At 37.9% G+C, this 27,054-nt stretch overlaps 1 protein-coding gene across 1 annotated transcript; it reads left to right on the top strand.

The window, feature by feature from the left end:
- Positions 1-11: 11 nt before the first annotated feature.
- grem2a (gremlin 2, DAN family BMP antagonist a) lies at positions 12-26,919 on the top strand. The gene is made up of 2 exons (XM_067455689.1): positions 12-1,567; positions 23,041-26,919. Exon 2 carries the CDS (start codon positions 23,042-23,044, stop codon positions 23,624-23,626), a length of 585 nt encoding a protein of 194 aa, XP_067311790.1. The 5' UTR covers positions 12-1,567; position 23,041; the 3' UTR covers positions 23,627-26,919.
- Positions 26,920-27,054: the final 135 nt, after the last annotated feature.

Here is a 27,054-nt window from a genome sequence, read left to right as displayed (position 1 = left end):
ATATGAAGTTACATATACTGTATCATTAGGTAAATGGTGTTGCTTTTTAACCACTAGAGGGCAATGGCTCCCTCCACCAGGTCATTTACTTTAAAAGTAAAAAGGAGTTACTTTTTGTATTTGATTATTTGGTCAGTTTGGTGAGAACAGCACTACATCTCAAGGTCCAAACTAACAGATCCAACACTAACAGTCAGCTCTGAGCAGAACAATCTATTTTGCTGATATCAATACCATGAGGAATTTAACATGACATCTGAGCACTTTAGCTTCTTTAGTTTCAACCGAAACTGTGTTTGTGTGTGTCTGATCAACGTGCAAAATGTCTGTTTTCATATGTTCTTCGCACTAGTAGGATTGTGTGTGTGTGCGTGGGTTTGAGAGAGAAATTAAAGAAACAAGAGAGGGATGTTATTCTTATTGTGGTCAAACAGAGATGAGTTCAAAACCACACAAACAACAGTATGGGAGAACGAATGAAGAGAATAAGCAAAGAAAAGAACAGTCAGTACTGTGTAACATCCCGAGCCAAATGAGGATTTATGGGTGCACACATTTCAACTTAAAAATGATAAACTGTAGAGTGAAAGATTAACGATTTTGCATCTGAAAGCTTTTGTCTTTTTTAGGCCACATAACACATCTGCTTTTTCTTGCCTTGATGTGCTGTCAAAACTTGTTTATAAAACCATTTTGCAATTGGAAAGACACTCGAGAAAAACCTTCAGGCGGGAACTCGACAAAGCCACAGTGAAGATTTCCAAAATGTTCCAGAAACCGAGCCCACGCTTTTTTTATGAACCCAATATAAATGTATATAAAATGATAATCTGGAGCAATCTCGTTGGTTTATTGATACATTTTCTAAATTTATAGAGACGTTTGGCTGTAAAACTGCAACCGTGAGCATGTTAACTGCAGCAGTCAAGAGGGATGGGGTTAAACCAGGGATGCAAACTGCAGTTCAGCGAGCGAGAGAGGCAGAGAAACTGAAGAAGGAGAGAGAGAGAGAGAGAGAGAGAGAGAGAGAGAGAGAGAATATGTTTTCAGGACTGGTTGATTAACAGTGGACTTCTGGGGGAGGTATCAGAGAGTGCTAGACCAAAAGAGAGGGAGGGAGAGAGAGAGAGAGGTGTAGATGAATTTTTCTGTAACTTGTGTGCAACTGATGATTTTCTTTCTGCTCTCTTCACACTCACACATTTCTCTTTGGTGAGCCACTGGGATGTGACAGTAAATCAGGGAGAACATGATTCAAAGGCTCACCGGGAAGGACTCAGTGAAACAGAATGCGAGCTGGATGCCACATAAATGAGTGAAACTGGGGAACTATGAGCCATAAAGCGTGACCGCTTCAGTTTGGCCTCAGCAGCGCTGGACTCAGACGGTGGAGATCTTCAGGAACACTCCGAGAAACGTTCTGTACTTCTGATGGATATCCACGCTGATTCTCTACATCTGGAGCTCTGAGCCTCGGCCGATCTCTGACCTGCCGCGTGACCTTTGACCTCCGAGTGACCTCGGGAATCACAGCAGTAGAACGTGACTCTGGACTCCAGATCTACAGGTATACTCTAAAAGCTGAATTCTTTATTGATTTTATTCATTCTAGACTATTTCCAAAAGGAAGTTCTGACAGCTATGCCATTAAAGAACCATTCTGGGTACCACATTAAACCTCTCAGTAATGTCTTTGTTTTTTTTTTGTTTTTTTATTCTTTGTGTGAATTTTAATAATCTGAAGAAACTTCTCCCACTATATTTTTATTGTTTTATTTTGTTCAATGAAAAGGTTCCATGGTCTTTATGGAACCGTAGATTCCAATAAAGAACCTTTTGTTCAATGAAAAGGTTCCATGGTCTTTATGGAACCGTAGATTCCAATAAAGAGCATTTTTATGAACATCAAGGCACCATTTTATTCTGGAATGGTTCTATAGTTCTTCATAGACCCTTAATAAAAGAGTTCTAATGAGAATCTAAGAGTGGGTCTGTTACTGTAACAATCCTAAGAAACCTGGTGCTTTTTGTAACCAATTATTACTCTAAATCAACACTTTAGTGTGCAGATCTTCATAATGCAGGTAACCTAACCATAATGAGACCGATACGGTTCACCAGAGTGAGCCTGACAGTGAATGTTTATTGATGGGGACGTGTGCCTGAGAGAGTGTGTGAGGTTGCGTGTCAGTATTGGCTTCCGTCCTGCTCATGCATGTGTGTTTGCGACTGAAATGCATGATTGGCATTATAAAGAAGGCCCTGGAAAAGGATCAGCCGCAACTCAGTTCAAAGTGGTGACTGCCCCTCAGAGCGCATTAAACTGAGCGGATTGGAGCCTGACAGCTTTTGAGTTTCCCGGTGACCTTCTAATTCCCCACCAATCCTTGATAAACCAGTACTATCGAGAATGATGGCAATGTGTGTCCCTTGAGGGCTAGAGTACAATTAGGGTTTGGATAGGGCTATACAATGGTTAATATTGGGGGAAGTTTATGATATTGTAATTAGGGTTGGGATTTATTTACATAATTGTAATTATCCTACATGAACAGAGGTAAATGTGAACGGGAAATCGAGAGATACACTTGACTGTGTCGTGAGTGCATTTAAGGGAGCTGAAGTCAGACTCAAAGCATTATGTGACGACAGCCATTAGAGAATTCAGTCATTGATATGGTTGAACTGCTCAACCGCACTTCAAACCTCAGCTATGTGTTGTAACATGAGTCTGACCCAACAGTCCTGAACCACAGATATTCCATCTACTCTCGCTGATCTAGATACCCATTTACCACATGGTGACAAACCACACCGTGGAGTCACTTTATACTGCACCCTTAACCTGTGCTTGGCTGAACTCGAACTCGTTTGGAAACCTTTTGTATTTTTTTTTACTATTTATTATGCATTTAGTCTCTGGTACACAGTAATTCAAAGGGTGGTATCTATCAGTCTGTCTGTCTTATTATTTATAAGACAGACTATATATTGATTGTTAAAAACAACAGAAAGTGGAAATAATATTGGAAGCAACTTTTGACAGCTTGTCATGTTGATGGTGTTTAATTCATGTTGCCTTGTCAAGGTGTTTACTCAGGAATGCACCTCGCAACTTTAATGATTGGCAGGCGAAACCTCTTATTATCTTAATTTTCGCAGTAGTTTCTATACAGAGATAGGCCTATGTTCACTAAAGTTATCATTTTTACCGGAAAAATTGCAGACATGGTAACACTTTAGTGTGGGAAACATATATTAGCTATGAATTTTGCCTCAATTAACTCCTAATTTACTTCTTGTTAATAGTTAGTAAGGTAGTTGTTAAGTTTAGGTATTGGGTAGGATTAAGGAATGTAGAATATGGTCATGGATAATAAAGCATTAATTTGTGCTTTATAATTACTAATAAACAGCTAATATCCTTGCAATATGGTACTAGTAAATAGCAAGAATTGAACCCTAAAATAGAGTTCCTGCAGACATTTGTATTATATATTCAAAAGAAACTATTCAAATGAAAGGTGCCTCTGGAAAGAAAATCTGAGCATTATTAGTTTTAGACTGGGCTTGTTTAGAGATGTTTAAATTACATTAAAAAGTTTCAGTAACACTTTAGTATGGGGAACACATTCACTATTAACTACGACTTTTACCTCAATAAACTCCTAATTTACCGCTTATTAAATAGTTAGTACGGTAGTTTTTGTAGCATTTAAGTTTAGGTATTGGGTAGGATTAAGGGATGTAGAATAAGGTTATGAAGAATACTGCATTAATATGTGCTTTACAAGTTCTAATAAACAGACAATACCCTAGTAATATGCATGCTAATAAGCAACTAGTTAATAGTTAATAACTGAACCTTAAAATAAAGGTTCCATTGGAAGGTTCCAAAATTTTGGATTAAATGTTGCTTAAGACAACCCAATTGCTGGGTAAGAACAACTCAACCATTGGGTTAAAACAACCCAATTGTTGGGTCGGTGCAGTTTCAACCCAACTTGGGTTGTTTTTAACCCAGCATTTTTTAGAGTGTAATAAGCAACTGGTTAATAGTGAGAGTTGGACCATAAGTGTTACCATTCTTTTCAAATGTCTTCAGAATACTTTCTTCTATCCTATTCTAGGATAGTTCAGCCAAAAATGAACAGTTGATGGGACTTCCATATTATTAAAGCAGCACTGGGTAACTTTTGCCCTCTGGGTCCCCCTACAGTTGGGAAAAAATATTGTCCTCTGTAGTAAACGGTCCTCTTACATCCGAGGATGCCATCGCGCGTGCATTTGTTGACATGAAAACCATGATAGCCCTGAACTAGTGTTGACCGGGTCGTCTTATAATCCGCGAACCCCGTATGTCTATTTAATGGTCGCGGGAGCGGGGCGGGTTGTAAAAATATATACGATGGTGCGGGGCGGGCCAAATAACTTCATAAAAGTGGGACCCGCGGGTTGAAAAAAAATCCCGCACATTACTAACAGTTACCCTGAACACTGCAGGAGTTCACATGCGGGTGTTCTGCTTGTGTCGCGTGTGAAATGTCTTCACCCCAGGTACAGTGGCTTATGTTTCAGCATGTCATATGAATATAATTTCATGGGTTTTATTTTTTTCAAACGGCAAATGATCGCGATGCTCACGTTTACAAGCCAGCGTCATTATAGTAGTCTATTGGTTACCGTTTTACAGTATCTATGATACTTCAATTCAATGTTTGAGTGGTAGCTCACCGTAACAAGCATGACAGCATCGGTCGGGCACGCCTCCTTCAGCTCACGCCGACGAGCAAACGCTGGTCCAATGGTGATCCTCGTCCTGCCTTTAATCACTTTTTCGTTTCCTCTTATTGCTTTCCTCCTCAAAAACCTTTGTTTTCTTATTTTTCTGTGCTGCTTCAGATATGATTATAACATCGACAAACAAAGATGGTTGGGCTCACACGTCCAAATGTAAGGAAGTGTGGGTGTTGGTGGAAGTGGAAGTGACGTATGTGCCGTAAAGCAGTTGAATTTTGTAGTTCTTTTTGTTCTCGGGTTACTACCCGAAACCCGAAGTTTAAAAGTACGATTAAAAACGATACAGACCCTGTCAGACTATGGCAGACGTGTCATTCAATCTATTGTAAGTCGAAGTATCATCACAAGAGTCTTGAAAATATATTATGAAGGTTGAAAAGTTACCTAGTGCTGCTTTAATACAGTTCAATGGGGAATTCATTGGGGTCCATCAACAGTTTGGTTACCGACATTCTTTAAAATATCCTCTTTTGTGTTAAGCAGAAAAGAGTAACTCATACAGGTTTGGAACAACTGGAGGGTGAGTAAATGATGACAGAATGCTCCTTTTTGAGTGTATCCCTTTAATATGCACCTTGAGACAATCATAGCATTGTTATGTTTGACCACCCAATGGCAGATGGGGACATGTTTGAGGAAATTTGTTCAAATGCAATCATTATTTTTGGAAACACTCTGTGTGCTTGTTTAAATTGCATAAGTGTTGTAAAGAGATTTTCTTGTGGCAGAGGGAGGTACATAATTGCTGTGATGATAACTCCTGTCAAATTCATAATTTTGTGGCGCCAGTTAGTGTTTATGCGTGCAATGATGTTTAATGTGTGTATGGGTGTGAGATAGAGCGAAAGCTTCAGGGTTTGACATGAGGCTTCGTGTGACTGTTGTTTTGGCTTGGAGTTGTTGTGGAAGTGTGAGGGAAGGCTCGCTGTGGGTTTTGACAGTGGTTGGTCAAATGCTGGTATCACTGGCTGTGTCGGAGTGCATCCTGCCTTCTGCTCAGTGAGAGATGCTGGTACTTGCGGTTAGGTCGTTTTACGCTACACTGCTTCTCTTACATCAGCCATTTGTCCCAAAGTTTTTTTAGCAGCTGTGGAAACAGGATTTGTAAGAAAGTTTCAGTGTGAACTGTGAGATGTAAGTTTTAGGGTAAAACACGGGAAACAAGAAAGGGGCTTAAAGTATCTTGTCAGTCAAATTATAAATATCTTATTTTTTCTTTTCTTTTTTCTTTAAGTAATGTAAAATGTTTAGCATAGCAAGGGTTTTTCAAGATTTAACAGTAATAGCGAGACCATTTGCGAGCCATTTGTGGATCAGCAGGAAGCTCTGTCACCTCACAGCAAGAAGGTCCCACGTTTGCATCCCAGCTGAGCCAGAAGTTTGCACGTTCTCCCGGTGTCTGTGTGGGTTTCCACCAACAGTCCAAAGATGTAGGTGAACTGGAGATGCTAAATTGTCTGTAGGTGTGATTGTGAGTGTGTTTGTTTGAGCCCTGTGATGAACTGGCCATCTGTCCAGAGTGTTGTCCCCTCCTGTGGCTACAGCCTTCCCACGACCCTACAGAGAATGAGCAGTTTGGAGAATGGATGGGTAAATGCCTAGGCCATTTTTAACAAAATAGTGCCAAAAAGTTATTGTACGTTTTCCCAGTACTATTCAATATTTTCTGCCACCTTGTTTACTATTAACTCTTAAGCCATTGACATACATTTCTGTCATTTGTGATAAAACACTAAAACGCACAAAATTCTCTATATGTGCTATGACACATCTCCTGAAAGAGTACTGAAAAAAAAATGAAAAGAAAAAAAAACCGTACGATTTAGCAAAAATCGTACAAGTGAGGTTGTACAAAATGGTATGAATTAACCACCTTGTAAAATACATATGAATTGCTGTGAGATCGGGCTAAACATTATCATATGCATAGGGCTATGTAAAATAATACAGACATTAAACAGCATACAAAGCTATAGGACTTTGCAAACATTAGGTTGTTGATGTAAGGTGAATTTAGGTTGATTGGGACACTTTTTCCCAGTCATGTAAATGGCAAAAAGTGTCCCAATCAACCTGAATTTACCCTACTCAATCTACTCCATCTATGTTTTGTTCATTGTTCTGAATCCGATCTGATCATGTCCTGACAAGAAGTTTTAAGTTCAAAAGATGACCTGGTACTCATTAGTTGATTTTACATGGAGTGGAGTTGATTTAACTTTTTAAAAACTTCAATGCAAAAAGTTGCCACATTATTTAAAGTTAGCGCAACTTTTTTTAAAAAAAAATTTATTACAGCTTGACAAAAACTCGTTTCTCAGCTTAATGTTCAAAATGTTGCTTTTTTAAAATTAAACTTACCCACATTCAAGTGTTAATAAAAAATGTCTGAAGCTGGAATCTTTTTTGTTGTTGTTTTTTAAAAGCAGAGGGTCTGTTCTTTCTTTTAATATGTTGTATGTTAAGATTCATTCAACAAAAGATCATGTCATGGCATTTTGTGAAAATGATCAAAAACACCGCCATTTATAAATAATATATATATTACAATATACAACTGGAGAGAAAAGAGTCAATTAATTTCCTTAATTAATTTTCTGCTGATTGATGTGATTGACTCTTGATAGATTACCGTGGATATATTATAGTATTATAATACATAAATAAACAAAAGCTACCAACAAAATGGTTCTACATCACCGTGAAGTGAAGTCACAGTATACAGTTCATTTATAGTAATATTAGCAATAAAAATGCCAGTGAATGTACAGAAATATCTGTCTATGCAATTTTTCTGTCGTTGACTTTCTCGCATACACAGACAGATGGGAGAGAGATAGAAGGTTGTGTGTTTATTTTCTTGCATATGTTCCAACTAGACACTGTCATTATCTCCAAACCACAATTTTTCTCAGGGGAGATTTATGGCCCCTCTGTCTGCGAAAGTCTATGTGTGTGTGTGTGTGCACGTGCGCGTGTGCGTGCGTGCGTGCGTGTGTGTGTGTGTGCGTGTGCATGTGCGTGTGCGTGTGCGTGTGTGTGTGTGTGTGTGTGTGTTTGTGTGTTTCACTTTCACTCCCAAAGATCTTAAATCAGTTTCAGATATGGACAAGTGAGCTTAGTGATGTTTGTGTATGTATGTCACAGCCTTCTGAGTCACTGTCACATCCTAGCATTCCCTGTTTCTTCACACATAATCTTGAGCTACCAGTAAACCAAACCCTCCAGTCAGCCTGTGGTCATCTGAAGGAGAGAAACCCAAGACTGCAAAACTTTCCACATCCTGATCTAATAACGTTCACATGGTGCTCTCCCCACTGTTTACATGTCCCCTGCATATCTCACCACCGGCATAAGCAAAGCCCTCATTATTTAACCCTGCATCAGCAGAGACATAAAGGCCACTTCCTCGTAACCTCATGGCTTCTGTAGCGTTCCCTTTTGATGGGATGCCCTGTTTATTTGCATGAGCATTCTGGGACTGGTGTAAAAGTAAACAGTATTAATGGCTGCCAGCGACACTGACGGAGGGAGATACGGATGATTAATCCATTCCTTTCTGCCGCCGTGTGAGTCACAGTTAACTGTAGCCTCAGAAGTAGCCAATTCTCCCCACTAACCCAGATTTATTGAGCTTAAAGCGACAGTTCACCCAAGATATAAAAATTATTTAATGCTCATCCTCATGTTTCAAAGAAGAAATTCCTAAAACTGTGCTGGTCGCAGTTTTGGCATGCAGTTTCAATGAAAGGACCATTGTTTGAGGTAACGCATTACAAGTAACTTCAGTTAAGCAATCAGATTACTTTTCAAGTAACTTTTTAAAATAAGTTTAAAAGTTCACAACAAAATATCTTTCAAATAAGTTACTTTGTTTTCTCATTTATTAACTGAAAAAATCGTAAGTGTGTAACATGATGTTCCCTTTCAGTCGGTCACTTTCAATGTACATCGGAACCGACCGTCGAATTGGGGATTGGCAATTCGTCGGTCAGTTCTGATGTACGTCTCCGTTCGCTCCTTCAGGGAACGAGGGTATCGGGTTACATACGTAACCCAAGCGTTCCCTTTCAGACTGTCACGTTCGGCGTACGTCGGAACTGACCGGCGAAATGGGGATCCCCAATTCGATGGTCAGTTCCGATGTACGTTTCTATTCCCGCCGTCAGGGAACGAGGGTTACATACGTAACCAAGACGTTTTTTTTTAGTTCTAGTCTAAATGTGAGCATGCATTTACTAATTTCACTTGCACAAAAAAGATTCAAAATGTTTACAGTTTATCAAATGCTAAATCAGAATAATTTGCAAACCTCCAATAATTAAATATGTTAAATAAATCGTAATATAATATTTGTATGATTTAATCTAATTTTATCGTCCAATGTACTTGCTGCAGACCTTTGATAAATCAGCTAAACCATAAGCAAAGAATGGCAGCACATCTGAAAGCGTTGTTTGAGCTGCATACTCTGTACACCCATGAATTTGCATTTCCTTCATTATTTCAAGTTTGGCGTGGTAACATTTGCCCTTACAATCCCAGCCCAGGTGAGAAAAAGTAATGCAAAAGTAACGTAACATTACTTTTCTTAAAAAGTAACTGAGTAATGCAATCAGTTACTTTTAAAGGGAGTAACGCAATATTGTACTGCATTACTTTCGCCAGAAGACTGAGACTTTGAATCATTTTTCAAGTCTGAAAACTTTTTTACTTTGTGGTGTAAAGAAAATCATACAGATTTTGGAATGACTCAAGATGAGTAAATTATGATTTTATTGATAAATGATTCCTTAGATGGATTCAAAAATAACTTCTTTTTTTTAAGAAAAAAAGAAAAGAAAAACAAGAAAGAAAGTTAATGCCTAAAGATAAACCTGATTGGCCAGGAATGTGTTATGTCTGTGCATGTATGTTTTCTATCTTTTGGAGAAAAAAAAATAAAGGATGTAATAGTCCTTTATGTAACGTTCTGGTGTTGTTTAGCTCCAGACTTTCTGTGAGCTCTTCTGGTTGGTCTGACCAGAAAATCCATATCCTCTCTATTAAAAAAAGCCTTTAAGACATAAAAACAAATTTATTGAACGACAGTGTCTTTTAAAAATATGAAATACAACTGTGCTTTATTCCCAATCTACCCAGAAGACAAGATGAAAGAGGATGCTGGCCGTGAGAAGGGAGAGAGCATGAATTAAACAGACAATGGCAGTGGTTGTAAATTATCTGAAATATCAGAGGTTATCAGAGGGTTATCTAAAGCAAAACTGACGGAGGGCGCCATGATAAACAGGACTGAGGATTCAGACCAAAGACAAGGATTAACTTTATCAGCTATACATAAGAACCACTCTGCTTTTTTAAGAATAGACAAACTGCTGTAAAATAGCACTCGCTGGTCTATTTAACTACAGATACCAGAAAGGACCATGTTATCACCATGGTTGTAAAGATATATCATGATAAAACCATGGATATACCATGCTAATAGCTCATATTGGCCCGGTTTCACAGACAGGGCTTAGTTAAGCCATGATGAGTTTAATTAGGACATTTAGGTATAGCTTTTATAAATGTGCTTTAGAAAATAACATTACTGATGTTCATCTTGAGACAAAACAACCCAGGTCAAAAATAAATATATTTAAATTGTGCTTTTTGGGACATATTTAGTATATTTAAATTACATTACACTAAATGCATATTACATTTATTATTTTGAAACAACTTTAAGTATATTTATAGTGTATTTTAAGATATGCTTAAGATCATTTTTTAGCTATTTGCAAAATATTTTGATATTGTGCTAAAATGGAATAACTTTAAGTTCATTTAGTGCAATTTAAATGTATTTCTTTAAAAATGTATTTTAATATATTTTTAATAATTAATTTTAATGGACTTCAAAAAAATTTGAATAGCGTTTCAGTATATTAGAAATGCATTAATATTACACTACTAGTATAATTCTGTTTTTTTTTTCAGTATTCAAAATGGCATAAAAAGTGCTAAATTATTAAATATAAATGTTAGGACACACTTTGAAATATAGAAAACTTTAATTTACTATATCATATACGTACATTACAAAATAAATTCCTTGAGTACATTAAAAAAGTACAGCAGCGTACATAATCTCTTGACAAATACATTATAATAAATGAAAGATCAATGAAGTGCTATAGCAGAGCTATTTTCAGACACCTTGTAAAACATTTCAGTTTACCTGTATTACTAAAAAACACACACTCTCTCACAAAAAAATTGTATAAATAATACGAGTGTGCAATGTTTTGGAATGTATACAGCAAAAATGATGTACTAAAAACATACTTAAGTACACTTTTAATACATTTAATAGTATGTCTTTTTCACCTGGGAGTGCAGAAGTGAATGCATTTTTTCTTTACAATCAAGACTACAAAAGTCTTAAACAAACAAAGAAATAGAAGAGTTTAAATGCCACCCCACATCATCTTCAAGTGGACGATCACCTCTTAGAGTACGACTTGCATTTTCTGGAACTGAGGGCTTGCGATTCAGACACTGTAATGTTTGAAGACTTCTTTATCACAGGATATGTGAAAGGGAAAAAAAACTATTTATATAAAATTAACCAATGTTTAAAGGGATAGTTCACCAAAAAATGAAAATGTGATCTTTATCTGCTGACCTTGAGGGCATTCAAGATGCAGGTGTGTTTGTTTCTTCAGTAGAACACAAATGAAGATGTTTAACTCAACTGTTGCTCATAGAATGCGTGTCAATGGGGTGTATTTCTATGAGAGTAAAAAACACACAGACATACAAATCCATATTAAACACAACGGCTCGTGGGGAAACATTGATGTCACAAACAATTGGTTTCTGCGAAAAAACAAACATATTTTTTACCTCAAAAATAACACAAACGCAGCAACCACGCCATAACTTCTGGCAAGTTTCATTTATTTGACCTCACTTGCAGGCAGTCATGGTGTGGTCGCTGTAATGAACCTAAGATTAGAAGACCAACAACACCTCTTACAGTTAGCAGAGATTCACCAGTCACTGATATTGGTATTTGAAGCAATAATGCAACCTGTGTATATCAGGGTATATTGTATGGTAGTGCAGGTGTGACATCACTTTGTCGGCCAAAACATGGAAGCCAGTTAACATTTTGCACTTCCGATTCTCTCGTAGCGAAGTCAATTTGTTTTTTGAATGCTATTTTGTTTAAATGGCTAAAATAAGGTCTGTGGTGAACACAAGCTCAAGACACTTTCTTGTTTTATTCTACGACATAAAACACATCAGTATTACCCCTGCACCACCTTATTGTGGTTTATTTCAACCTATATTTCTCATGAATGTGTATATTGGGGTCATGATAACATGCACACTTCATCTCTGTTGCAGAGATTTAAGGAAATTAGAAGATGTGCAAAATGCTGCATGCCAGGACGACTATGACAAGTGACCTGCGGCTTTACCAAAAACACTAAAACAATTAAATAACAGACAGATTTGACTCAAAGGAAGCACAGAAATAAGCCATTGGGAGCCAGTTGCTATAATTTTCCTATCAAGAATTAAAGGGTCATGATTCGGTTCGCCAATGTCACGTGATTTTAGCAGTTTGATATGCAATCCGAATCGATACACTGAATCACAATGGTTTAAAGTTTTGTTTTGAAATCGGCCCATCACTATACAAGTTATATGCTAATTCTCGTCTCTTCATAAAATGATTGTAGAATCACTGTAGTGAGATGGGCTTTGTAACGACGTCTTTAGTGCCTTTATGGGTCTTGAGAGAGGAAATGACATTGTGGCCAATGGAGGCCTTTCTGGTCCATCGGATTTCAACACAAATATCTTCATTTGTGTCTGAAGATGAAAAAGGTCTTACGGGTGTCAAACAAAATGAGGGTGTGAAATTAGTGACCGAATTTTCATTTTTGGGTGAACTAACCCTTTAACGAATCACCCTCCATTAGGCCTGATTCAAAATCTCTCCAACAGAGATGATCATGTGATTAAAGGGTCATGAAACCCCAAAACACTTTTTTTGAGATGTAAACAGATATGTATAGGCTGCACATCATTGAAAACACTAAGGGTACTCATTAATGGTATGCATATGTGAAAATAGTTATTTTTGCATTTTTCAGAGCGATTTCTGTCTTCCGGTTTGAAAAGCTTAGTTGGAGCAACGTCACAAATGCTGACGTCGGCACGGCCTTTTCGGCCCAAGTATGGGGTGCTGGGCACATGCTGACGTCGACCGCTCCGAGCGATTCTCGATATATATTCATTACATAAAGCTCATTCAGTCCAATCCCTGCGCTGTAGTATGCATACAAGATAATATGCATGAGACAGTCACTTCTGTCAGGCTCGTCTTCCATCATTATTGTAGAGATATGGTGGGGAAGTTTTGGAAGCAGCGTGCGGAAAAGTCACGGAGGAAAGCTAGGCGTTGTGCTGATACGAAATAACGTAAAGGGCGCTGAGCGAGCTGTAACCGGCGCCGTCTGTGGAAGCCTTTGCTACAAAGGCTCGGTAAAGTAAAATTCACTTGAGGAATCGCACGCCGAACCTGCAACCGTTGACTATCTATGTCAGGAGTGCAAAATAACCCATCTGTAATCTCTAGGCTAATGAACAAAAGCCGCGTCCTCTCCGTTTTATTTGTCGTCACAGCCATGCACTAAACCGCATGTGTTCGGGCTCTTAGTGAAACAGTGTACTGCATATTTGGACAAATATAGATTTGGCTGCCGAGTGATAGACAGCGCGGATCGTCACGGCAATGCGCGGTCGAGACTAGCCTCAAACCTCTTCGCTTTTACACCGATCTAGAATTACACATCTCTATCACATTGCATGTTGGGTGGTTCACGTTCTCTTATCACGTCGGCGCGTTATTCATCTTGCCAAACAGCATGCATATTTGGACAAATATAGTTTTATCACGTTTGCAAAATATTTTGTCATGCAGAACAACATTTATTTTCATTTCTCACTGAATTATGCTGGTTTGAACTTTGAAGAGCTGAATGATTTGCGATCTCTGCTGCACGCCACTCATAGCTCTCTCATTCGCTGTACTCATCCCTCATTTAATCTCTCTGTGGTAAACAATGCCAACGTGAACCAAGAACATGTCTCAGATCCGCTGTAACTGCTGCTGTTGGTATCGCTAATCTTAATGCACCTACTGACACTCCCCTATTTATGCAAACATTCCCTCTTTCCACACAATACCATCCCACCTTTTCACAGTCGACCACTCCCCTTTTAACAAGCTTTTTCAAATTTTTTCAAATTTCGAAGGTGTGAAAAAACACAGCTGCAGCAGGGGGGTTTCATGACCCTTTAAATCATACTTACTACTCTCTTCTTTGCTTGTCATTGCACTCTGTCTTCTATAGCAGCTGATCTGAAGGGAAAAACAAATTAATTAATATTTCACCGAAAACAAGCAGATGGTGATGAATGATTTGTTTACTTTTTAAGAATGATAGAATGCTGAATACAATGTACCTGGTGGGTAATATAATCAAAACCATTCACATTTTCAGCAGTTTCAGATGTACACTCATAAGCATCCAGTTTTACAATTTAATCTTTGTAGGCTACTTATCTGTAATTACAAATATATATTAGAAAATAAAAAAGGCATGTTGTCAAGCTTGAACAAATATAAATGCCAATCAACAAAAATAATGTTGCCATAGTTAGCTGGTCAGCTCAAGACAAAGTACATTTATGTTCATTACATAGTTACTTCAAACTTTTCAAAGATCATTTACTTCAATAGGATGAAGTCACATTTCTCAGGTAATCAGAAATAAACAACTACATTTTGCAATTAAAAAGAATGTTAATGTAATGTTGTAACTTAGACGTTAAAATTACTAATTACGCTTTCTGTCGATGCATTTTATAGTTGTTTTAAGACAGACAAATGCCACCACATCGCTTTTAAACAGATTCATCAAAGTCTTTAGAAAGAGACTTTATATATTATAACTACCCAATTAGGTCTGTACAATATATAGAAATTATCGAAATATCGCAAATGTATATATTGTGAAAAAGTGTACGTTTTAGGTTGAAGCTGCAACGCATATAGCAGAGAATAGAATGGGCACACTCGTTTGGTGGTGACGTATGTCATGCGCCCTTCGCCTGTTTCATGCGGTGACCAATGAAATCGGCACAACGCAACGAAATCACCACAACACAACGGAAACAAGGCACAACACAATGAAATCGCCACTACACAACTGAATCCCCACAACAGGCTCTCAGAGTGCAATAAAGTTAGTCTCCCTTCCCATATTGCTCTTTAGATTGGCCTGTCTTACAAAGATATAAACACTATGATCAGATTTAAGTGTGTAAGCATTATATATCGACGTATATAAATCCAAAATCACCTACATTCATTATAGCTGCATATTTAACGTTTTTACTCGCGATCAAGGCGCTTGATGACCAAGGGAACGTCTGCCAATTCCACCAAGTGGTAACGTATAATTTTATGAATTACAATTACTTTTTTGTTGTTTTGTTTAAATGTTCAATTTCCAATGGTATGCATTGAGTCAGTTTTTTAGAATACAACAAAACTGTGAAATTTTAACATTTCTGTTTTTAAATGTTAAAAGTAATTTTAATTCATACAAATTATATGTTTCAACTGCATGGTGGAATTGGCAGACGTTCCCTTGGGCATCAAGCTCCATGACAGCGTGTAAAGGCGTTTTCAGGTATGCAGCTATAATGCCTGTAGGTGATTTTGAATTGATATTTCATGTCGATATACAAGTGTTACTTTCCTGTAGCTCAACCAGTAGTGCATGGCACTACCAATGCCAAGGTCATGGGTTCGATTCCCAGGGAAATCAAGAATTGACAAAAATGTAAAATGTGTTCCTTAAAAATGTGGTTGTGGCTCATTTCCGTTGTGTTATGCTTTGTTTCCGTTGTGTTGTGGTGATTTTGTTGCTTTGTGGTTTAATTTAGTACGGCTACATTACTGGGCCATAATAGTTTCACACATGGAAATCCATCAAAATAAATGTGCAGGCCACCTCAGTGATAACCTAAAACTTGTGCATTCGGATTGTGATTTATTCACGCCACGTTGGAGGGGAGAGTTTTGTGATCGGGAACTGTATGCTGAATTGTATGATGTAAATAAAATGTCATATGCTTGGTATGATAATAAATGCTGCTATAAATAACGGACCAATTCAAATGTTTACATGCTTTTATTTTAATTTGTTTGAGCAGTGATGAAATATATTGCTCTTGTAAATACTTTTAAAGAAATACAAGTCTAAGAAATGCATCCTAATAACAGCAAAGTGCAACCGTACGGTGCTCTGCAGTGGTTAAAAATGATTATAAACAGTGCATTTTGAAGTGATATATTCTCAAAAACTCAGAGATGTGGATTCGGACAGCTATTACATCACCACACGACCTTGGTGTTTGTCAAAAGCAGTAACGTTAGGTGATTCAGCCAGGGATTATTACACGGGTGGTGGGAAACTGACTTATCGAACTTAAATGATGACAATACCTTCCGACCCCACGAGAAGCAGTTACCGTCCGAATAGGCCTTCAGCAACTCCTTCACCACTAACTGAGCGAGCTAGAAAATCAAACTTTTCCCCAATTCACCCTGTTGTGAGGAGAGCCACAACATCATGGCCACCAACAAACCCCAGCAAAGATTGTTATTGCTCCGGCTTTAATTTCTGGATATTCGGCAGGGGTGCCACAACAGAATGAATGGTTTCGCTCGCATCTTTCTCCGCCGCCATTACTGAACTACAACTCAAACTAGCGCTCGACATCAACATCATCGTTCTCAGCCACTCCCTCTGTTCCCTGATTGGACCGGTAAAAATTAGTTCGGAGAAAACCTAAGACTAAGCAGTTTCAGACTAAGTACAAACAATACAAAAGCGTTAGTCGTTGCCTTGGCAACATAGCAGTTTACTGATGATATGAGATCAACTGCATTATGGAGGATGGTCAGATATTTATTAAAATTTTATTACTAATTTGTTTACGTCGCTCAAATCTAGCGCAGAGAAACTAGTAGCCAGGCAACAAACAGGTGATCAATTCTGAGTGGCAACGCTACTTCATGGATTCTACCAGCACAATTCAGTTCTTTAGCTAACCGTGCCGAGTAGTCCAGGCCGAGAATGGTTTGTAATCGTGCCGTACCGTACCAGACTCAATTGGAAACAAAACTTGAACTGTTCCTCACATTCTAAGACCTGTTCACCCTGATGGTGGAAAAGTGGCTAAAGATTGAACTCTTTGGCTTGAATGGCAAGCATCCTGTCTGTAAGAAAGCAGGCACCGCTCATCACCTGGTCAAAACCTGGTCAATACACCTGAAAAGATGAATGCAGCAATGTAAAGAGACATCCTTGATGAAAACCTGCTCCAGAGCGCTCTTGACCTCAGACGGGGGCGAAGGATCATCTTCCAACAGGACAACAACCCTAAGAACAGCCAAGATAACAAAGGAGCAGCTACAGGACAACTCTGTGAATGTCTTTGAGTGGAGCCCAGCCAGAGCCCAGACTTGAACCCGACAGAACATCTCTGGAGAGATCTGAAAATGACTGAGCACTGGCGCTCCCCATCCAACCTGATGGAGCTTGACAGGTCCTGCAAAGAAGGATGGGAAAAACTGCCCAAAAATAGGTGTTCCAAGCTTGTAGTATCATATTTAAAAAGACTTGTAATTAATAAATAATTGTAATGACTGTAATTGGTAGCAAAGGTGCTTAAACAAAGCATTTAGCAAAGGCTGAAAATGCATATGTACATGTATTTTTTATTTATTTAATACATTTGCAAAGATTTTAAACAAACTTCTTTCACGTTGTCATTATGAGGTATTGTTTGTAGAATTTTGAGGAAAATGATGAATTTCATCCATTTTGGAATAAGGCTAATATACCAAAATGTGGAAAAACTGAAGTGCTGTGAATACTTTCCGGGTGCACTACTTTTTTAGTGTGAAGAAAGAAGGAAACCTTTTGGACATACTACTTTGACATAATTGCGTCTTTAATGGACTGCTCTGTCACTTAGTTATGTGCATCCTGTCATCATTTAAACTGCCCTGTCAATCATCTTGTCACATCCTCCACATTCCGTTTAATTTCTTTTCTATCATTTTGGAGAGAAATGTTGTAGCACGTTGATCTGCCATTCGTGTTTCTATCATGAACTTTCCTCGTGTGTTTGCATAATGTTGCAAGTTCATAATGCAAGTTAATGACCAAAAGTATCTTCATAAAAGTTCACAAATTTAACGTGTACAACAATAAATAAATATTTTTCACCAGATTAGATACTGATTATTAATCACTCAAACCCCTTTATCTAAGGGTGTGTTCATGCCATGTCGATATTACTGCAATTAGAGCTCATAAGTAAAATTAGTATGCTGGTAATTTTCTGAGAGCTCCTACTTGTACCATGTGACCACTGTACCACCTGACAGCTGCAGATTCACTTTGGCATCACGGGTTGTCCTCTTGAAATGATGGTAATTACAACATGGCTTGAACGCAGCATAAACCTCTCTGCATATCCACTACGTTTGTAGTTTTTTAACACTTTTTCTTCGTGTTTTGTGATTCCAAATCGAATCCTCATCCAAAACGGTTGTGGTCAATATCAGTGTGCATGCATGGATCTGCACTTTCTAAATTCTAATCGTAAATAGTAGACCATGCGCGTATCATTATAATACTAATTTCAACATGTTATGATTTGGGACATACTAATTCTGATTTGGAATACTATTTAGGACGGATAGTATATGCAAGTAATAATTGACTCTGGGCCATTTCAATTATTCAAAAAATAATGCACACGAGGTGTTACTGCGGTCACAATGCGAAGCGGAGTTTGCTGGTTTGCATTATTTCTCTAATAATTTTTCTAAGTAGCCGGAGTCAAAATGTTGCAATCGTGATTAATTGCACATTCGTTTTGCGATTAATCGAACCCATATTGTGAAATTAATAACATGCCATTTATCTTATTAAACACATTCATTTTGTAATAATTTGCTATATCCAAAGTAAACAATCAGATTGAAGGGTGATTCTCACAAAACCGTATCTTCTGCAGGCTTTCAAAGATCATTGGAGACTCCAAAATCACACCAAATATAAGGAGTCCATATAATTAAATTATATAATACATTCATACACACCAAATATATATATATTATATAGTCTTATATACAGTCTTGTTCAAAATAATAGCAGTACAATGTGACTAACCAGAATAATCAAGGTTTTTAGTATATTTTTTATTGCTACGTGGCAAACAAGTTACCAGTAGGTTCAGTAGATTCTCAGAAAACAAATGAGACCCAGCATTCATGATATGCACGCTCTTAAGGCTGTGCAATTGGGCAATTAGTTGAATTAGTTGAAAGGGGTGTGTTCAAAAAAATAGCAGTGTGGCATTCAATCACTGAGGTCATCAATTTTGTGAAGAAACAGGTGTGAATCAGGTGGCCCCTATTTAAGGATGAAGCCAACACTTGTTGAACATGCATTTGAAAGCTGAGGAAAATGGGTCGTTCAAGACATTGTTCAGAAGAACAGCGTACTTTGATTAAAAAGTTGATTAGAGAGGGGAAAACCTATAAAGAGGTGCAAAAAATGATAGGCTGTTCAGCTAAAATGATCTCCAATGCCTTAAAATGGAGAGCAAAACCAGAGAGACGTGGAAGAAAACGGAAGACAACCATCAAAATGGATAGAAGAATAACCAGAATGGCAAAGGCTCAGCCAATGATCACCTCCAGGATGATCAAAGACAGTCTGGAGTTACCTGTAAGTACTGTGACAGTTAGAAGACGTCTGTGTAAAGCTAATCTATTTTCAAGAATCCCCCGCAAAGTCCCTCTGTTAAAAAAAAGGCATGTGCAGAAGAGGTTACAATTTACCAAAGAACACATCAACTGGCCTAAAGAGAAATGGAGGAACATTTTGTGGACTGATGAGAGTAAAATTGTTCTTTTTGGGTCCAAGGGCCACAGGCAGTTTGTGAGACGACCCCCAAACTCTGAATTCAAGCCACAGTACACAGTGAAGACAGTGAAGCATGGAGGTGCAAGCATCATGATATGGGCATGTTTCTCCTACTATGGTGTTGGGCCTATTTATCGCATACCAGGGATCATGGATCAGTTTGCATATGTTAAAATACTTGAAGAGGTCATGTTGCCCTATGCTGAAGAGGACATGCCCTTGAAACGGTTGTTTCAACAAGACAATGACCCAAAACACACTAGTAAACGGGCAAAGTCTTGGTTCCAAACCAACAAAATTAATGTTATGGAGTGGCCAGCCCAATCTCCAGACCTTAATCCAATTGAGAACTTGTGGGGTGATATCAAAAATGCTGTTTCTGAAGCAAAACCAAGAAATGTGAATGAATTGTGGAATGTTGTTAAAGAATCATGGAGTGGAATAACAGCTGAGAGGTGCCACAAGTTGGTTGACTCCATGCCACACAGATGTCAAGCAGTTTTAAAAAACTGTGGTCATACAACTAAATATTAGTTTAGTGATTCACAGGATTGCTAAATCCCAGAAAAAATAATGTTTGTACAAAATAGTTTTGAGTTTGTACAGTCAAAGGTAGACACTGCTATTTTTTTGAACACACCCCTTTCAACTAATTGCCCAATTGCACAGCCTTAAGAGCGTGCATATCATGAATGCTGGGTCTTGTTTGTTTTCTGAGAATCTACTGAACCTACTGGTAACTTGTTTGCCACGTAGCAATAAAAAAAATACGAAAAACCTTGATTATTCTGGTTAGTCACATTGTACTGCTATTATTTTGAACAAGACTGTATATATATATATATTTACAATAAAAAAACTTAACTGAATTCACAGTGTATATAGTATGTGTGTACCTATTTTTTACGGTCTATGGTGTGTACAGAGCAACAACAACGAGATTTACATTAGTGCTGGTTTGAACTGTTTGAATGATTCGATGACTATATCACTGAAAACTTTCACAGAGTTTAACGGCTTTAAACGGTCGTATCACAAACAGAGAAAAAGAATTGAGTTAAAGAATTGATATTTCCTCTTACCAGGGTTACAGGTGCTGTAGATGCTCAGTAAACTGCAGAGTGCTGTCTCAATTTAACTGAGTGACGAAAATGTTAATGACACAGTTTCACTACTTTACTACTAATTTATTTGCGTTAATTGCGTTACATTATTTGAACACGTTAAGCACTTTACATTAATCATATATCTTAACATTGACAGCCCTATTATTTATTATGTGTTTTATTTGTACTGGTTTCCTGGGCTTCTTCAGTGACACTGCAACAGCACTACTCTAAACACATTCTCGAAACAGATGCTGTGATCCCTGCAGAAATTACTCTTATGAGCGGATTCTTATTAGCAAATCAAATACACACAGCGTAAAGCAGAATTGTCCGACTTATAAGTTAGTGTGTAAAGTAGATTAAAGGGATAGTTCACCCAAAAATGAAAATGATTTCATTAATTACTCACCCTCATGTCGTTAGACAACCGTAACACCTTCGTTCATCTTCGGAACACAAATGAAGATATTTTTCTTGAAAGCTGATGGCTGAGAAAGGCTTCAGAAAGGCCTCCATTGGCATTCAGTACATTTCCACTCACAAGACCCATAAAGGCACTAAAAACGTTGTGGCTGTACAATAATTTTAAAAAGTGGCGAGAATAGTTTTTGTGTGAAAAAAATAAAATAATCTAAATAATGACTTTATCTGCCAAGTTACTGTCTTCCATGTAGGTCTCGGACGTGAACTCAAGTGATAGCGGCGCTCCTCGCTTCTGGGTCATTTATCTGAACGGCGGATCTGCGTCATATTCTCGTGTATGCGTCGAGTTCACGTCAATAACTTGGTGGATAAAGCCGTTATTAAGATTTTTGTGAGCGCAATAATTACTTTTGTCACATTGTAAAATTATTGTACAGCCACTGTAGTGAGATGGACTTTGTATCGATGTTTTTAGTGCCTTTATGGGTCTTGTGAGTGGAAATGTACTGAATGCCAATGGAGGCCTATCTGAAGCCTTTCTCAGCCATCAGCTTTCAGCAAAAATATCTTCATTTGTGTTCCGAAGATGAACGAAGGACTTACAGGTGTCCAACGACATGAGGGTGAGTAATTCATGAAATTAATAATTTTTGGGTGAATTAACACTTTAATTGGATTTAGGCAGGGGGATTCCCATTTCCCTGTAAGCTTTGTGATGGGTTCTTAATATTTGATACTGTGATACTGTGTTCTTAATACTTGATAATACTTAATACTGTGATGGGTGATGGATTCTTAATACTTAATAAACTTAAGTTTATAGCAAAATTTAAAGATTAGAGCAAAATAAGTAAAAGAGAGATATGTATTTTAGGTTATGTGGGTTTTAGACCGATTTTTTATTATAGAATTTGTGGGGTTACCATGGTGATGAATGATCTTTGAGAATATTATTATACTTCGAATCATGTCACATGAGTGGGTTAAATGAAAATGCAATATTTCTTAGTAATAGTCAAAGTACTGATTATTCATCAGCCTTCTACTCATGTTTTATGTGGTAAGTTAATTAAAATCTTAAAGGGATAGTTCACTTTAAAATGAAAATTCTGTCATCCTTTACTCACCCTCAAGTTGTTTCAAACCTGTATGAATTTCTTTCTTCAGCTGAACACAAGGGACGATATTTTGAAGAATGTCAGTAACCAAACAGTTAACTGGAACCATTGACTTCCATGGTTGGAAAAAAAATACTATGGAAGTCAATGTTAACGTCAGTAATGTTACTGTTAATGTTAATGTCAGTAACCAAACAGTTAACTGTTTGGTTACTGACATTCTTCAAAATATCTTCCCTTGTGTTCAGCTGAAGAAAGAAATTCATACAGGTTTGAAACAACTTGAGGGTGAGTAAAAGATAACAATTGTCATTTTAAAGTAAACTATCCTTTTAAATTAATCAGTGTTGTCTGGTTCTTGAGTAAATGATAGTGAGTAGGTTTTTAATGAATCAAAGTACAGAACATATATCAGTCTATATCTACTGACTGAACAATCATTTGACAGTGTATACATTTGAAAACGTAATACAGGCACTAAAGTGTTTCCTACTTTGAATCTTTCCTCAGGATGTTCTGGAAGCTGGCAATACCTGCCATTTTGGCATGGACAATGTTTGTGTCTACGGAAACCAAGAAGCCACGCCCTCAAGGTTCTATCCCCTCCCCTTACAAGCTAAAAGGCAATGATCTATCATCGCCATCCCACACACTAACGTCATTGCCCCAGCACACATCAGCACAACGACAGAGAGGTAAACACGACATGCTGTCATCGAGTCGCGAGGCCCTGGTAGTCACTGAAAGGAAGTACCTGAAGAGCGACTGGTGCAAAACACAGCCATTACGTCAAACGGTGAGCTTGGAGGGCTGTCTGAGCCGAACTGTCATCAACCGGTTCTGCTACGGCCAGTGCAACTCTTTCTACATCCCACGCCACCTGACGTCTCAAACCTCACATCGAAGTCGAAAAACAGCATCCACGCCAGACCACCACACTTCATTCCAATCCTGTGCATTCTGCCGGCCGAGCCGGATAACCACGGTCACCGTACGCCTTCACTGCCCTGGGCTTCAGCCGCCATACCGGCAACGGAAAGTGCAACGGATCAAGCAGTGCAAATGTGTGTCCGTTAATGTCAATGCTGCGTACTGAAAAGGCACACATTCAAAACAATACTTTAGGGTGTTCCTTTTGGAAAAACTGGGGACGCCCAACAATCAATGTGTGAACTGTGCCAAAGACAACAGCTAATCAGAAGCCCGGCCACTTTCATTATGTACCGCATTATGCTCTATGGGAATGGGTAATAGCTGCCGAGCAGCACAGCAATGGAAACAAAGCTGGATTGTTCTTCTTTTTGACAAATATAAAGAAGCTGATAGTTAAACTACATAAAAGACTGAAAAAGTGAATAACATTCTTGTTTTAAATTAACAATGTTTGACCTTTGACCTCTTCATAAAAACGGTTGGACCATCTATATCCCAGAGATCTCCTGCTTTACCTCAGCAATGCTGATTCTCTATAGAGTGCAACAGTTGGGTTCCAGAAGTAAAAATCCTATTGAACTTCTACATTGGGGAATGATGAACTTCTAAACCTTTAAAGACAAACATGTGATCTACTAGGTTGTTAATCGATGATACATGCTTCTGTTGAAGTCATCAGTCTGCATTATTTCAACTTATTTTTTAAATAATCATGTTTAACAACAGAATTCCTGATAAAAAATACAAAATGCATCATGACTGCAAAAACATTCAACCAATCTAAGAATCAAAATAAACAAACCAAGAGAACCACACGCTCCCATAAACACACACACACTATAATTAGAATATTATCAAAAAGTTTATTTATTTCACTAATTCCATTCAAAAAGTGAAACATATATTATATTAATTCATTACACACAGACTGATATATTTCTTATATATATATAGACTTGTGTATTTCTTTTTATTTTGATGTTTAGTTTTTCTATTTTTCTATTGGTGATTAGTTTTTAATTTTGATGATCAGTTGATTACAGCTAAGGTCCCAAATTCAGTATCTCAGAAAATGGTCCTTAAACCAGTTTCTGGTTGCTTTGGCACTGTGTGCAGGTGCCAAGTCCTGTTGGAAAATGAAATCTGAATCTTCATAAAGTTGCTCAGCAGCAGGAAGCATGAAGTGCTCTAAAACTTCCTGGTATACGGCTGCGTTGACCTTGGACCTCAGAAAACACAGTGGACCAACACCAGCTGATGACATGGCACCACAAACCATCACTGACTGTCAAAAATTTACACTGGACCTCAAGCAACGTGGATTGTGTGCCTCTCTTCTTTTTCTCCAGACTCTGGGACCCTGATTTCCAAAGGAAATGCAAAATTGACTTTCATCAGAGATTATAACTTTGGACCACTCAGCAGTCCTTTTTGTCTTTAGCCCAGGTGAGATGCTTCTGATGCTGTCTGTTGTTCAAGAGTGGCTTGACACAAGGAATGCGACAGCTGAAACCCATGTCTTGCATACGTCTGTGCGTAGTAGTTCTTGAAGCACTGACTCCAGCTGCATTCCACTCTTTGTGAATCTCCCCCACATTTTGAATGGGGTTTGTTTCACAGTCCTCTCCAGGGTGGGGTTAGCCTAATTGCTTGTAAAAAAAAAAAATCTACCACATCTTTTCCTTCCCTTCACCTCTCTATTAATGTGCTTGGACACAGAGCTCTGTGAACAGCCAGCCTCTTTTGCAATGATCGTTTGTGTCAATGGTCGTCTTTTGGACAACTGTCAAGTCGGCAGTCTTCCCCATGATTGTGTAGCCTACAACATTGGTTCTCAAAGCTGTCCTGGAGACCCCCAAACCAGTGCACATTTTGCATGTCTCCCTCATCAGCGGATTAGTAGAGACTAGAAGACTTGAATTGGGTGTCTGATGAGGGAGACATGCAAAAAATGTGCAATGGTGAAGGGGTCGTCTGGACAGGTTTGAGAACCACTGGCCTAACTAGACTGAGAGGCCGTTTAAAAGCCTTTGCAGGTGTTTTGAGTTGATTAGCTGATTAGAGTGTGGCACCAGGTGTCTTCACTATTTAACCTTTTCACAATATTCTACTTTTCTGAGATACTGAATTTGAGATTTTCCTTAGCTGTCGGGTATACTCATCAAAATTAAAAGAAATAAACATTTAAAATATATCAGTCTGTGTGTAATGAATGCATATAATATACAAGTTTCACTCTTTGAATGGAATTAGTGAAATAAATAAAAAATATTTTTGATGATATTCTAATTATATGACCAGCACCTGTATATATTGTTCGGTTCATGATGGCTTTAAGAAATTCTCAGCTCTTTTACAAAGATTATTTTAAATCCCGCTGGGAAAAAGACTTCTGGAACCAAACCTTGTTAACACGTGTGTATGTACAGATTTGAACTAGAGTGTGTCTACGCTAAAATCCACGTCAACGCTCATAGTTATGAAAATGTGGAACGTGGAAAAGGTCTTAGCGCCATATCAAGGTTATAAACAGATGCAGAGATCTGAAACCATTTAGCTGTGTGTAATTTCAAGATTATTTGTGATTTTATAAATTTCACCTATCTGCAAGGGAGACATGCGTGAACTTTTTGTGCGTACGTTCGTTTCGTTCTCTGAATCACATGTATTCGCCATGTTGTCATTATCATGTGACGTATCAGCGTCAATTGCATCGCTTCAATGTAATTTGCAAATCCTCTCCCGTGGCCTCATGGATAGTAAAGTGTACATCATATGCACACTTCAGAATCTCGCTGGAAGTAGTGTGTGTGTGTGTGTGTGTGTGTGTGTGTGTGTGTGTGTGCGTGTGTGTGTGTGTGTATTCAGAGATACTCGTACTGTTTTTGTTTTGTTTTTTTGCCTACTATATCGTAGGGAAGAATATGATTTTGGATGGAGCCTTGGTCTCGATACCTGAGAGCAGTGGAAACTCTTTGACCACCATATATCTTCATCTTGTTTTACCTACCCAGCTGTTGCATGTAGGCCTATCAGCAATAATGAAGGACAGAAGAAGACATGAAAGGATGCTGGATTACTGTGGACCTTATCAACAGGAAATTAGAAGGGGGTTCGCAGGAAGTCAGTGGTGGATAAACCCTATTTTGACTTAATGCTGCCATTGGCTTTGCTGCCTCCTATGGAAATGATCCCATTTGGTTCAGTTCATCCAATCTGAGCTGACTTAGATCAAGCCTAGAGAGTTTGAGCCTTGCTGTTGTTTTGATAATTCACAATGTGTGCACAACATAAACTGAGATTTGTAATGTTTTAAATCTTTATCTTAAAGTCTAACAAACACATTCCCATTAATGACAATATTTAACAAAATAGCAAAAATGTGTAGATAAAGGAATTTATGATAAATCAACCATAGAAAATCTATGAATCTATATATATATATATATATATATATATATATATAAAAATATATATAATGAACATCTTCTAAAAATAAATCTATTTCACATGCTCCTCAGTGTTGTTTGTAATTGTCCTCTACAGATTCCTCCAAAAGGAAATGACATCACATAATTCATACATCAGCTG

Source organism: Pseudorasbora parva, chromosome 10 (genome assembly GCF_024679245.1).
Source record: "Pseudorasbora parva isolate DD20220531a chromosome 10, ASM2467924v1, whole genome shotgun sequence".
NCBI classification, from domain to species: domain Eukaryota; kingdom Metazoa; phylum Chordata; class Actinopteri; order Cypriniformes; family Gobionidae; genus Pseudorasbora; species Pseudorasbora parva.
Note: the sequence above shows the minus strand (reverse complement) of the source record. Positions and strands in the feature narration are given on the sequence as shown.